This window comes from Teleopsis dalmanni, chromosome 1 (assembly GCF_002237135.1).
Source record: "Teleopsis dalmanni isolate 2A chromosome 1, ASM223713v2, whole genome shotgun sequence".
In the NCBI taxonomy this organism is placed as follows: Eukaryota; Metazoa; Arthropoda; class Insecta; order Diptera; family Diopsidae; genus Teleopsis; species Teleopsis dalmanni.
Genome location: NC_051846.1, coordinates 180,608,555 through 180,623,672, shown reverse-complemented (window position 1 = coordinate 180,623,672; position 15,118 = coordinate 180,608,555). Strand labels below are relative to the sequence as shown.

Here is a 15,118-nt window from a genome sequence, read left to right as displayed (position 1 = left end):
GAGCCAACATTATCAACGATTTTAAGGCCAAACATTCAATAAATACCATCGAACAGCCCCCGTATTCACCTGATCTTGCACCGTGTGACTTTTTCCTGTTTCCCAAACTCAAATTACCACTCAGAGGAACGCGTTTTGAATCCATAGAAGACGTAAAACAGAATTCGCAGAGGGAACTCAAAGCCATACCGGAAAGCGCCTATAAAAAATGTTTTGATGATTGGAAGAAACGTTGGCATTTGTGTATCGCTTCTAATGGAGCATAATTTGAAGGAGATAAAATAAATATTGATGAAGATTAAGAATTTTGCGTTTTATTTAAAATTTCCGGAAACTTTTCGGTCACAATGTAGAATTCAGTTGATACAAGAACCTATTATTAGAATTATAGTTGGATGTAGAAATTTGCAGATTGAACTTTCGAACAACTTGACGAATAATCAATGTTTAGTGATGTTCATGGATGAAGCTCATTTCAGATTAAATGTGCAAAGAAAAGTCACATGCTGTTCATGAAACACATTTAACACCACAGAGTAATAATTCTACAGTATGCTTTATGGACCATAAAGAAATTTATAAGCATAAGCTAATACGAATGAGAAATGTAGGTAGCACAACAAACCAAATGTTAAGAAATCTTTAATATATCTTTATTGTTTCTATCCGAATCTTTCAAAATCGTGACTAACACACTTTTATGAGAAGACAATTTTAAGAGGGTGGACTTTATTACTGATATTGGAGACACAGTTAAGGATTCTAAACAATTATTTCTATATATATAAATATATTGAAAACTACAATCTTTAAACGATATCTGTAAAAAATTTGTTACATAACAACCATTAATCATAGATTTATAGTCGTTTCAGTGACGCTGCTGTTAGGATTTTTAAGAAAGGATTTGCTTTTGCGATCTATACCGACGGAATCTTTTCTGCTGACCTAACATAATGATTAGTAAATCATACCATCTTTCAGATTTTTTTACAGACAGATATTTTTGCTATCCTTAGGGTATGTGCTCTTGCTCCAAAAAAGAAAGAAAGAAAGGAATGGTAAGAAAGGAATATATAAGAAACATAAAAAGTAAGATAAGATAGAAAATAAGAAAATATTCAATGCAAACGATCATTATCAAAGGCTGACGATCTTTATGTTAAGTGTTTGAAAACATTGGATGGAATAATCTATTACGCGCTGCTACAGTCTGGTGCAATGCTTAGTTTGGTTTTTTATTGCTCACTAATCAATCACTTAAGCGAAACAAATCAAGGTATCGAGCAGAATTGGCCAACAGAAAAGGATTAGTGTTCCATCATAGTAATGCTGGGTAACAGACATATATGATGGCTCGTGACAAATTAACAGAACATGGTGAGGAGAACATGGTATATTCATCCACTGTATATCACCGACTAACAGTTGTTTTAGTTCTTTTCAATACCACCGAATATAATGCAGAATATACACCAACTAACTGTATTACGAATATATTGAAATATTAATACATACTAAAATACTAGTATGTTTCCTTCTACTGCAGCATAAGTATTACAAGAAATGTATATAATTATTATAATAAAAATAACAAAACAATAATTAAGAATAAAATAAAATAAAACAAGAAATACAAAAATCAAAAATTAATTAAATTAAATTTTAATTTTTAACATTCCATAAAAAAAGTTCTATACATAGACAAATAAATAGCCACTGATTAAGAATAGTTTCCGAATCTGTGAATGCATGCGTTTTAAAATTAATATGAATACTCGTTAGTGCAAAAATCTATGATTCATTTTTTAGAAGAAGTGTTGTATTACAGTAACAATTTTTTGCGTTTGAAACTATCTAAAAAAAAAACAAGATATAGAATCGTTGCTTTAATAATTGTTAAGATAAATCTGTAAAATACGAGTAAGTAAAGGTAATTTTTCTTGCTTTTTTTTTAGTTTATTAAATATAAAACTGAATACAAAAAAAAATATGTAAATATAATTAAATATAAAAACTACTGCAATTATATTGTACTTTAATGTATTATTATATTATTAATTATTCATATTTTTTATGTCAACAATTAACCAGAAAACTAATTCCGGAAGATGTATTTAATTTAGTAGTTGCTTAAACCACACAGAAGTAACAGAGAAATATTAAGCTCTGTATTCGGATATTTCTGACGACGTTTTGAGAACTGTGTGCATTAAGCGTATAAATCTAAACATGGCACTGGATAGTTCTATTTTGATCACTATTTGTGTGGGCATTGTCTGCGTACAAATTGTACATCGAGTTTTGTCATGGCTGTATCTGAATATCTTTGGTCCCGTTCTGTTTGGACCAAGGATCGATTTACGCCGGTTAGGAACGTGGGCTGGTATATTTCAAATTTTAAAAGCCATTTGTAATTGTTGGTTAAGTGATATCAGCTAAGATCATTGCTTTAGATGGTATTTCAAGAAATTTAACAATACAAACATATTTAGAATAAATGCATTTGGTTTCCTGAACCGAAAATTAAAAGTAAATAAAGTTAAAGTAAAAGTAACTTATTAATTGCAGTTGTAACGGGTGCCACCGATGGAACTGGAAAAAGCTACGCCAAAGCGGTGAGCTTAAGGAGAAATTAAAACATTACTACAAATTAAAATATTAAACTTCCACAATATGTGTCCAGATGCAGTGCATCTAAGCTTATCATTATAAAAATAATACACTTACATCCAACATCATACATCATTTTATTTTATTTTCAGCTTGCTAAGAAGGGCATTAATGTGATTCTCATAAGTCGTTCACTATCTAAATTAGAAGCTGTAGCTAAAGAATTAAGTAAGTACATTATTCATAAATTACTTCTCGTAAATCCAAAATATAGCTTTTCATATTTTCAGCTGATGCTTATAAGGTTCAAATAAAAATCATTGAAATTGATTTCACTGATGGTCCCCAAATATATCAGACAGTACAGAAGAATATTGAAGGTCTCGATATTGGAGTACTTGTTAATAATGTTACCACGAGTTATGCACATCCCGAATTCTTTCTCGAACACATCACTCAGCATCCCAAATTTTTACGTGATGTTATATCAGTCAATATACATTCGGTTACTCATATGTGCGCTCTAATACTACCCCAGATGACCGCCAAGAAAAAAGGTGTCATCATTAATTTGTCATCAACTGCTGCAGTTATACCCAGTCCTTTACTTAGTTTATATGGCGGCACAAAAGTTAATATAAATGGAAATTATATGTAATTGTCATTAATATATATTCATACATATTTCTAATGCAGGCGTTTGTTGATAAATTCAGCAAAGACTTACAAACAGAATATCAGAGTCAAGGTATTACAGTACAAAGTGTTCGACCAGACTTTTTAATAACGCATATGGCGAAACTTCGGAAGACTACACATCTCCCTTTATCAGCAGATTGGTACGTATCATCTGCTTTGAAAACAGTTGGCATTGCTGGACAAACGACTGGGGACTCTCTACATGCAATACGTCTGTTACGCTTTCAATTCCTGAATGCTATAGTCGGTGATCAGATCGTTAGAAATATTATTTTTAACATCAATTTTGCCATACGAATTTTTGCTTTGATGATGCGCAGATAGAATTAATTATATTAAAACGTATGCAAAAACAATTTAATTGTATATATTATATGGAAAACTTAGTTTTATGGTACTCGTACATTACTATACATATTTTCATATTATATATAATTTTCCTTTTCGGAAGAATAGTTCCATGATTATCTCAATTAACAACTTTTAAGTAATTTCAGTCATTTAAATAAATTCTGTACCTTTTATAAATTATATCATTTAGCATGGATATTGATAATAATGGTTTAATAAAGTGTTACATTAGAACATTTTCTGATATAATTGAATTCAATTTAATTTCGAGGTAGTTCTTTTTTTTACGAATAAACATTATCACAATTACGCAAAAAATAATACCATTTAAGTACCAACCATAAATGTAATTAATAATTATAATCATAATCATAAATATAATTATAGTATGTAAAATATTACATATATTAATGAACGCACACTAGTCCACAGCCAGAAACTTACTTCCAATGGGTTTTTAAAAAATGTCAGTAATTTAAAAAATTTTTATCTTATTCCCCCATTATACCTATATGATGAAATTTTTATAAATATACAGTTTTTTGATTTATTCTGTTAGAAAGGCGGCATTACTCAACCTTTCGCTGGCTATGTGCCTGGTAATATGTTTGTACGTACTTGAGACTTATCCCTTTTATGTAAGAACAATTTTTAATGTAGTTCCAATGCCGTTTTAAATAATTTCACTTGAACTTAATCCTTACCTCGGGAACATTGGGATAAGCAATCAAGTATTACACATTTCCCCATTCGATTTTATATAAATAAGACACTTTTCATTAAAGGAAAATGCATATATAAACCACATAAATAAATAAATAAATGTCTGATAAATATCAGACACATCTGTGCAGTCTCTGTCTCTTATGTTGAGATTCTTTCGAGTTAGTAAAACTGGGCACTTTTACTCTTTGTTAGCTGAAGGGTTTCTACAGAGTCCCTCCCTTCTCTTTGTCTAATTTATGTATTCCTCACAAGCTTCGCTGATAATTCGATGACTGATCTAAGATCTGCATACCGCCCCGTACGGCTAGTGACTGTTCTGAGATAAAATAGTGCCAAGTGAGGCAGCCTCTTAGTTTTTGCGTAAGACTAGCTGTGTGAGGTGCATAAATGCGCCACACACTTTTGTAAAAAAAGATAAATGTCATAAGTGACACTCTATTCCTTCTGCAAGAATACACTAAAAAGAGTCATAATTATGTATTGTGACAATTGTGACGTCACGTGAGACTGCATGTCTGACATATTAGTTTTTTAAGTAAATTAGTTGTACTCATTTATTGAAAAGAATCCAAAGAAATTTTACATATACTGTTAATAAATAGTGATTTCTTTGGATAGTTTAAACAGAAAAATTGATTCTGATCTGTAATCGCGGTCAGCTGATATTGACGTATGAAAGAGGAGTTTACACTAAAAAATTAAAATATTAGGTGGTATAATTTTGATAACTTAATATATGCATTAGATTGCCATTCTTAGAGCAATTAAATTCATATGAATAGCGATTACTGTGACTCCTGGTCTGCGACAGAGCTGAGTACTATCTCTACTTTCATATACCATAATAATATATAAATGTGATGAACGGTAGACACGACATTCAGTAGTCTTCTTCTGCAAAACTAACAGCTTTGACATATGCTGACAATGCTTATTTGCTTAGCAGAACAGAAACCCCAAGAAGACTAATTTGAATATAAAAGCGGAGTAAAACAAAGTTTTAAAAAGCGACTATAATGTCGGGCTGTGATCAGGATCAACTTTTATAAACTCTTATGGTTTTATCAATGTAGAATGTCCGCAATTTGCGGTTAACCTATGCAGCACTGCTACAAAAAGAAGTTAAACCGACGAAAATGTATTAGCAAGCATAAGTAACACAAGCGCTGATTTTAGTCAATGTCTGCCGGTACAGTCAAATAACTCCGAAAACAGAGCTGTGTCCTTTCAACTCAAATATTAAAACTGTATTTATTATTATGCGGATAGATATGAAAGAGCTTAAGAAAAATAGACGATCGCGTATAAGTCTCCAATAATAAACATTTCAATATTAAAATACTCTGACCGGAGAAAATGTTTAATAAGAACACGTGGAATCTGACCAATCAACTGAAATAATCAAAGCAATAAATGTAACCAGGAAGCATTACCCATAAGCTTAGAGGGCCTGCTATAATATAGCTAGACAGGTATTGCGATAGACTCCATAGGGCAAACGACGACTAGAAACCTCAGAAAAAACATGGCATTGAACTACTGGTAAAGAATTTGATGACACTACTAAATATTCCAAATAGGAATAAGGAAGCACTTAGCAAGTACAAACACACATTTTTACATAAAGTGATCTTTACAGTCGAAATAAATCATATATACTAATTTTATATGATTGCCTTCTTTGAACTTGCTTTAGTCCCACATGAGATATTTTTAAAGATTCAAACTTATTTCATTATAATCCATAATAATATGGTCTTTCTTTAAATCTTTCTTTAAATATTCGACAGAAGTACTTAAACAAAAAGAATAGTGAAAATACGAGTAATTATGAAGGTTTGTCACAGAAGGAAATCATATGATCGTCTGCAAAATACAATACATCAAAGATCAAAGAACGATCGTAAACCTTCCCTCATCGATGATAATTCGATCAACTGCATAAAAGGGTTCTTATAGTTCTTTAATGTGCGTTTTTATTGTGAATTTTGTTTGTAAATATATTATAGATCGTTATAGTCTTGTCATATAAATGTTAATATGAGCTCTTATTCAATTAATTAAAAACTTGTACATTTACTTTTTGTAGAAAGTGATTGATATTAATTTCAAAAAAAGTTCAAAATCATAGTAACTCTATAAATTACTCCAGTTCATTAATTTTTTATCAACACGCATGAACTAACGAGGAAAGAAAATGGATTTCATTTATTAGTTACACAACGCACGGAGGTAACGCAGGAAGCAACGCCTTGTTCTTACCTTTACTGGAAGATATAAGGTTTTAACGTATAATTTGATATTGAAACATAAGTGAAAAATTTGAAGAATTTAGGTGTACAAGTGTAAATATGGCTCTAGATTATTCCATTTTAAGCAGTATTTGTGTGGGTATTGTCTGCGTACAAATTATACACATAGTTCTGCCATGGCTGTATGCAAATATCATTGGTCCCACCTTCTTCGGACCGAAGATCAATTTATGCCAGATGGGAGCGTGGGCTGGTATGTTCAACATTTTTTCAAAATTATTTATTAAACTTATTAACCTCATAACTGATTAAATATAACTCTTGTATATATATAACTCTTGTTTGATACCTGATATTAACATAAGTGATAATACATTTTTTTTTCCTATTTTCAACCTATTTAAAACATTTTAAAATATTTTTGCAGTTAATTTGTCATATAATCCAAATATAACACTAAAGCTTAGTTCTTTACTTGCAGTTGTTACGGGTGCCACTGATGGAATTGGAAAGGCGTACGCCAAAGCGGTAAGTTTAAGGATCAATTATTTTTAAAATTATTTCAAAAACTTGATTAGATTACATTTTTGAAATGTGAACAGAATATGCGTTATTTCACTGTTGTAACTTTAATTCTGAGAACTTACTTAAGTATAAATTAAATTATGATTAAAGATTAAGCATTTGCTTAATATCAGCATAAATAAAAGGTTTAAAACATTTATATACACTATTACTTGATAATAGTAAGACATAGACTCTCCTACTTAAAGTATGTTTACAATTCACTAAGAGAGCTAAATTTTATTTTCCTAGCTCGTGTCAATGGCTTTGTGACCAGTATTGAATGGTTATAGTGACAGGTGTCAAATTCTTAAGGGTATCACAATGGCCAGATTCACCAATATATTGAATCATTACAACCTATTGAAGATGCACAACATAAATTCTTGCACATATTGAACGGCGTCAAGAGATCAGCACAGCAATGAAAATAGATATTCTTCAAGATCTGCAGCAATTACTTCATGTCTTCGGACGGTCCCAGTAACCTAACCTAACCTAATCCACTTGATAATCATTCCGACGTTTTTCATTTTTTAGATACTCACGTCTAGTACATAATTGTGAACGCTAGTTTCTTTTAATTGTCTTAATTGTCTTTTAATTGGTTATAGTGACAAGTGTCAAATTCTTAAGGGTATCACAATAGCCAGATTCACCAAAATATTGAATCATTGCAACCTGTTGAAGATGCACAACATAAATGCTTGGAACAACTTAAACGGCGTCAAGAGATCAGCACAGCAATGAAAATAGCTATTCTTCAAGATCTGCAGCAACTACTTCATGTCTTCGGACGGTCCCAGTAACCTAACCTAATCTAATCTACTCGATAATCATTCCGACGTTTTCCATTTTTTAGATACTCACGTCTAGTGCATAATTGTGAACGCCAGTTTCTTTTAATTGTCTGACAATAAATAAATGGCACATATATTTTTACTATATGGTATATTTAGTTCAGTATTTTGAACTTCTTGCATAACTACACGTTATAATTACAATAACTTATGATATCATTTTATTATAGTTGCAAAAATAATTTTATAATATAATCGATCGATCAATCAGGAAAATAACGTATTTGTGCAATTAGAAGCAAGATTAACATTGTAATATAATTTACAATTTAAAATCATTTTTCTTTTTTTTCCATAAATATATAAAAAGTAATGGGTCGTATTACGCAGACGATTAAATGATCGGTAATCACTACATTTGTTAAAATCGCCGACATCACTTGATCACCAGCGTGACCACAATAGCACCAGTGAAAGGACTAACCCTTATCATTAGTGCGTTTTAAATTTTATTTTAAGGCACAAATTTGAACAGAAGTTGCTAGTGAAATTAATTAGTGCTTGTGGATGCGCATTGGTCATTTATAATTTTTGTCAATAGTCAATAGTGGATAGTATTACGAAAACATATACGTTGTGCACCGCGCCTTACTGTTTTAGGTCCGAAGCATATATGAAAATAATTATAAACAACGATAATGAGTATGTGAGTAGGTTCGCATGCACCGGATCAGCCATGCAATTTTATGAGCCGAAACCTTATCGTAAAATAAATTGACCCACAATTCAACCTCTGTTCGAAAAATACATGTTGACTGAAAAAAATCGCTAAAAAAACAGTATTTTCCTAAACTATTGTAAGCAATTCCTCCCTATACAACAAACCGAAAGCTGCTAATTTCAGGAGCTGATAATCAGAAGTTTCGTCAAATATAAATAAAATAGTAACACCACCTTAACTATCAAAATAAAATATTATACCAATACCGCAACATAAAATTTGTGGTTTGTCAATTAATATTTACAAAATCTATATTATTACATTCTACAATTATATCCAACTGCACCTCTTCACATCCATGTGCAATCACAAGCGAAGAGGGCTGCTCTTAGAGTAATTACAAACAGGATGACAGATCTTGCAACCAACAGCAAAAAATCTGTTACTCTGGCTGCACAATTCCCAAAAACTGAAATGCCAACGGACAGGATGATTGTAAGGTATAACTTTACAAAAAACTTCAAAACTGAACTTGGCAACAAAAAGGATTGGGAAGACTTATCCAACACCCAAATAGTAAAAGAAAACATCATAACAAGGTATACAGACGGCTCCCTCACCAATGAAGGAGCTGAAACTGGTGCTTAAGGACCAGACAAGAGATACTGGGAAGCACTGGGAAATAATGCAACTATCTTTCAAGCGGAAATACACGCGATAGATAAATGCGCCAGTTTCAACCTTGAACGTAACTACCAGAAAATCGTGAAATCGCAATACTGACTGACAGCCAGGCAGCTATAATGGCACCCATGTCCTGTCAGGTATCATCTAAACTGGTATAAGAGTGCATTGACAAGCTGAACATACTCGGTTGGAACAATCAGGTGCACCTAATATAGATTCCGGAACATGCTGGTATCCAAGGCAATGAAATGGCGGACAAACTTGCAAGAAGAGGCGCAACCCCAAGAATAATAAGCCCAGAACCATTCTGTGGTCTAGGCAAAGGAACTCTATCTATTCTTATGAATAGTGCAGAGAAAAAGAAAAAGAAAGAGAACTCTATTTGGAAAGGATACCAGGACTCTCACAGTCTAAAATGCTTCAAAGATTGCATATCATAATCAAAAAACAACCTAAGAATTATTACAGGATTATTGACCGCTCACTGTAGATTGAATAATCACCTATCGAAGTTAGGAATTCAATCTAACTCAGACTGCAGATACCGTAGAGAAGAGAGAGAAACTACATACCATGTGCTTGGGGAGTGCGCGGCACTGATGCACAAGCAGAAGAAACACCTAGGAGGTTATTTCATGGATCATAAAAATTCAAGACTAGAAAAGGTAGGCATTATACTGTCTTTCATTAAAGAAATCGGATTTGGGGAAATACTCTAACCCGAATAAGGGGCACAATAGATCTTTTAGGTCGCAATGCAAAATCCTTTCTTTTCTTTTCTAATAATAACAATAATATATCCAACTGATCATTTTACATTATTTTTAGCTTGCTAAGAAGGGCATTAATGTGATTCTCATAAGTCGTTCACTATCTAAATTAGAAGCTGTAGCTAAAGAATTAAGTAAGTACATTATTCATAAATTACTTCTCGTAAATCCAAAATATAGCTTTTCATATTTTCAGCTGATGCTTATAAAGTTCAAATAAAAATCATCGACATTGATTTCAAAGATGGTCCACAAATATATCAGAAAATTGAAAAGAATATTACAGGTCTTGATATTGGCGTACTTGTTAATAATGTTAGTATTTGTTACCCACATCTAGATATCTTTATCGATAACAACAATCGCCATCCCGAAATCTTACGTGATATTATTTCAGTCAATATACATTCAGTTACTCATATGTGCGCTCTAGTACTACCTAATATGATTGCCAAGAAGAAAGGTGTCGTCATTAACTTATCATCCATTACTGCAGTAACACCCAGTGCTTTAGTTAGTGTGTATGCTGCTACGAAGGTAGATTTAAATCAATAACATATGTAAATAATGCCGGATACTATTTCTAATAACTTATTAATACCGCATTAATAATATATCTATATCTACTTTATGATACATATATCTGCATACCTACTTGTATACCTACATTCGTACTCTCTTTTACAGGCATTTGTGGATAAATTCAGTGATGAATTACAAACAGAATATCAGAGTCAAGGAATTATAGTGCAAACTTTACGACCGTATATAGTGGCAACGAATATGATGCAGAAACCCAAGCCTAACTTATTCGTTCCATCCGCAGAAGTATATGTAGACTCTGCTTTGAAAACAGTTGGCATTACTAGTCAAACGAATGGTTACTTTCTACATGCATTACCTCAATTTATCAATCATTTGCTTAATCTTATTGTCGGTCGTCACATCACTAAAATACTTCGTTTCAAATTATTGAAGATTGTACGAAAGCGTGCTTTGGGTAATTTAGATAAAAATAAATAATTTCTTTAGAAAATCAGTGCATTTTAGCTGCTTATACTTTTTAATAATTCTATTGATTTTATTATTATATTTAAATCTTATATTTTTTCAACATTAACTATGTAATCTATTAATTTAGAACAAAATACAACTTTACAATTCTAGATAAACTTAAAATGATATTTTTTATATATTATTAAGAAAACATAACCAACACAAATAATTTAAAATAATATTAACACGTGGGAAAAGAAATGATTTACTAATCGAAATTTATAATTATATATTTTGTTGGAATAAAGGAACACACAAATAATTATCGGCCTATATAATATATATCATTATAATAATAGCCGTAAGTTTTTCTTTTAGACTTGTAAGAAAACAGCATTAAGTCTGGTTGAAGGTCTAGTCAAGTCTGGTCATTACTTTTAAAATATGTTAAATGTTTTTTTGTAACATATGTTTCTTGTTGTGTTGTGTACAATATGAAATATTAAAATTTTGAATACTAAAAATTAATTTATTTTAATAAAAGAAGTACAGTCGAAGTTCACAAATTATAACTCTCTGAAATTCGAATCTTCCAGAAATTAGAATTGAAGTTTCTAAAGCATTAAACGCTCTAAAATTAGAATTAAAAATTCTAATTTCTGAGCGTGTTTTTTTTGTATGTATTTATCTATGTTATTTTTGTCATTTTAGCAGAAATAGATCTGAACAATAGCAAATTTTCTATACAAATAGAATATATTGAAAGATAGAATGAAGATGTGCTTGACAAAGGATCTGCATATGAACAGACTTTTTAATAACGCATATGGCGAAACTTCGGAAGACTACACATCTCCCTTCATCAGCAGATTGGTACGTATCATCTGCTTTGAAAACAGTTGGCATTGCTGAACAAACGACTGGGGACTCTCTACATGCAATACGTCTGTTGCGCTTTCAATTCCTGAATGCTATAGTCGGTGATCAGATCGTTAGAAATATTATTTTTAACATCAATTTTGCAATACGAATTTTTGCTTTGATGATACGCAGATAGAATTAATTTTATTAAAACGTATGCAAAAACAATTTAATTGTATATATTATATGGAAAACTTCGTTTTATGGTACTCGTACATTACTATACATATTTTCATATTATATATAATTTTCCTTTTCGGAAGAATAGTTCCATGATTATCTCAATTAACAACTTTTAAGTAATTTCAGTCATTTAAATAAATTCTGTACCTTTTATAAATTATATCATTTAGCATGGATATTGATAATAATGGTTTAATAAAGTGTTACATTAGAACATTTCCTGATATAATTGAATTCAATTCAATTTCGAGGTAGTACTTTTTTTTACAAATAAACTAATAAATGGATTATATAATTATAGTATGTAAAATATTACATATATTAATGAACGCACACTAGTCCACAGCCAGAAACTTACTTCCAATGGGTTTTTAAAAAATGTCAGTAATTTAAAAAATTTTTATCTTATTCCCCCATTATACCTATATGATGAAATTTTTATAAATATACAGTTCTTTGATTTATTCTGTTAGAAAGGCGGCATTACTCAACCTTTCGCTGGCTATGTGCCTGGTAATATGTTTGTACGTACTTGAGACTTATCCCTTTTATGTAAGAACAATTTTTAATGTAGTTCCAATGCCGTTTTAAATAATTTCACTTGAACTTAATCCTTACCTCGGGAACATTGGGATAAGCAATCAAGTATTACACATTTCCCCATTCGATTTTATATAAATAAGACACTTTTCATTAAAGGAAAATGCATATATAAACCACATAAATAAATAAATAAATGTCTGATAAATATCAGACACATCTGTGCAGTCTCTGTCTCTTATGTTGAGATTCTTTCGAGTTAGTAAAACTGGGCACTTTTACTCTTTGTTAGCTGAAGGGTTTCTACAGAGTCCCTCCCTTCTCTTTGTCTAATTTATGTATTCCTCACAAGCTTCGCTGATAATTCGATGACTGATCTAAGATCTGCATACCGCCCCGTACGGCTAGTGACTGTTCTGAGATAAAATAGTGCCAAGTGAGGCAGCCTCTTAGTTTTTGCGTAAGACTAGCTGTGTGAGGTGCATAAATGCGCCACACACTTTTGTAAAAAAAGATAAATGTCATAAGTGACACTCTATTCCTTCTGCAAGAATACACTAAAAAGAGTCATAATTATGTATTGTGACAATTGTGACGTCACGTGAGACTGCATGTCTGACATATTAGTTTTTTAAGTAAATTAGTTGTACTCATTTATTGAAAAGAATCCAAAGAAATTTTACATATACTGTTAATAAATAGTGATTTCTTTGGATAGTTTAAACAGAAAAATTGATTCTGATCTGTAATCGCGGTCAGCTGATATTGACGTATGAAAGAGGAGTTTACACTAAAAAATTAAAATATTAGGTGGTATAATTTTGATAACTTAATATATGCATTAGATTGCCATTCTTAGAGCAATTAAATTCATATGAATAGCGATTACTGTGACTCCTGGTCTGCGACAGAGCTGAGTACTATCTCTACTTTCATATACCATAATAATATATAAATGTGATGAACGGTAGACACGACATTCAGTAGTCTTCTTCTGCAAAACTAACAGCTTTGACATATGCTGACAATGCTTATTTGCTTAGCAGAACAGAAACCCCAAGAAGACTAATTTGAATATAAAAGCGGAGTAAAACAAAGTTTTAAAAAGCGACTATAATGTCGGGCTGTGATCAGGATCAACTTTTATAAACTCTTATGGTTTTATCAATGTAGAATGTCCGCAATTTGCGGTTAACCTATGCAGCACTGCTACAAAAAGAAGTTAAACCGACGAAAATGTATTAGCAAGCATAAGTAACACAAGCGCTGATTTTAGTCAATGTCTGCCGGTACAGTCAAATAACTCCGAAAACAGAGCTGTGTCCTTTCAACTCAAATATTAAAACTGTATTTATTATTATGCGGATAGATATGAAAGAGCTTAAGAAAAATAGACGATCGCGTATAAGTCTCCAATAATAAACATTGCAATATTAAAATACTCTGACCTGAGAAAATGTTTAATAAGAACACGTGGAATCTGACCAATCAACTGCAAGCAATAAATGTAACCAGGAAGCATTACCCATAAGCTTAGAGGCCCTGCTATAATATAGCTAGACAGGTATTGCGATTGACTCCATGGGCAATCGACGACCAGACACCTCAGAAAAAACATGGCATCGAACTACTGGTAAAGAATTTGATGACACTACTAAATGTACTTGCTAAAATAGGAATAAGGAAGCTCTTAGCAAGTACAAACACGCATTTTTACATAAAGTGACAGTCGAAATAAAGCATATATACTAATTTTATATGATTGCCTTCTTTGAACTTGCTTCAGTCCCACATGAGATTTAAAGATTTAAACTTATTTCATTATAATCCATAATGATATGGTCTTTCTTTAAATCTTTCTTTAAATATTCGACAGAAGTACTTAAACAAAACGTATAGTGAAAATACTTGCACTTATGAAGGTTTGTCACAGAAGAAAATCATATGATCGTCTGCAAAATACAATACATCAAAGATCAAAGAACGATCGTAAACCTTCCCTCATCGATGATAATTTGATTACCTGCATAACAGGGTTCTTATAGTTCTTTAATGTACGTTTTTATTGTGACTTATGTTTGTAGATATATTATAGATCGTTATAGTCTTGTAATATAAATGTTAATATGAGCTCTTATTCAATTAATTAAAAACTTGTACGTTTACTTTTTGTAGAAAATGATGGATATTAATTTCAAAAACGTTTAAAATCACAGTAACTCTATAAATTACTCCAGTTCATTAATTTTTTATCAACACGCATGAACTAACGAGGAAAGAAAATGGATTTCATTT

At 31.4% G+C, this 15,118-nt stretch overlaps 3 protein-coding genes across 3 annotated transcripts in view; 2 read left to right on the top strand and 1 right to left on the bottom strand.

Annotated features, from left to right (window-relative positions):
* LOC119670498 (tetratricopeptide repeat protein 17-like) overlaps window positions 1-15,118 on the bottom strand; it is a 46,208-nt gene that overhangs the window by 13,187 nt on the left and 17,903 nt on the right. The gene's annotated exons all lie outside the window — the stretch shown is intronic.
* Window positions 2,233-3,650, top strand: LOC119666829 (very-long-chain 3-oxoacyl-CoA reductase-like). The gene is made up of 5 exons (XM_038076110.1): window positions 2,233-2,386; window positions 2,572-2,618; window positions 2,766-2,841; window positions 2,904-3,244; window positions 3,310-3,650. The coding sequence occupies exons 1-5, from the start codon at window positions 2,233-2,235 to the stop codon at window positions 3,634-3,636; spliced, it is 945 nt and encodes a 314-aa protein (XP_037932038.1). The 3' UTR covers window positions 3,637-3,650.
* On the top strand, window positions 6,674-11,216 carry LOC119670504 (very-long-chain 3-oxoacyl-CoA reductase-like). Its single transcript, XM_038080778.1, has 5 exons — window positions 6,674-6,894; window positions 7,123-7,169; window positions 10,242-10,317; window positions 10,380-10,720; window positions 10,871-11,216. Exons 1-5 carry the CDS (start codon window positions 6,741-6,743, stop codon window positions 11,204-11,206), a joined length of 954 nt encoding a protein of 317 aa, XP_037936706.1. The 5' UTR covers window positions 6,674-6,740; the 3' UTR covers window positions 11,207-11,216.

Excerpts from the sequence above, each read along its gene's own strand:
- LOC119666829 (XM_038076110.1), top strand. The coding sequence starts at position 2,233 with ATGGCACTGGATAGTTCTATTTTGATCACTATTTGTGTGGGCATTGTC. Across the intron at positions 2,842-2,903 it reads AGCTGTAGCTAAAGAATTAA|CTGATGCTTATAAGGTTCAA; the intron begins GTAAGTACATTA and ends TCATATTTTCAG. Across the intron at positions 3,245-3,309 it reads GTTTATATGGCGGCACAAAA|GCGTTTGTTGATAAATTCAG; the intron begins GTTAATATAAAT and ends TTTCTAATGCAG.
- LOC119670504 (XM_038080778.1), top strand. The coding sequence starts at position 6,741 with ATGGCTCTAGATTATTCCATTTTAAGCAGTATTTGTGTGGGTATTGTC. Across the intron at positions 6,895-7,122 it reads CCAGATGGGAGCGTGGGCTG|TTGTTACGGGTGCCACTGAT; the intron begins GTATGTTCAACA and ends CTTTACTTGCAG. Across the intron at positions 10,721-10,870 it reads GTGTGTATGCTGCTACGAAG|GCATTTGTGGATAAATTCAG; the intron begins GTAGATTTAAAT and ends TCTCTTTTACAG.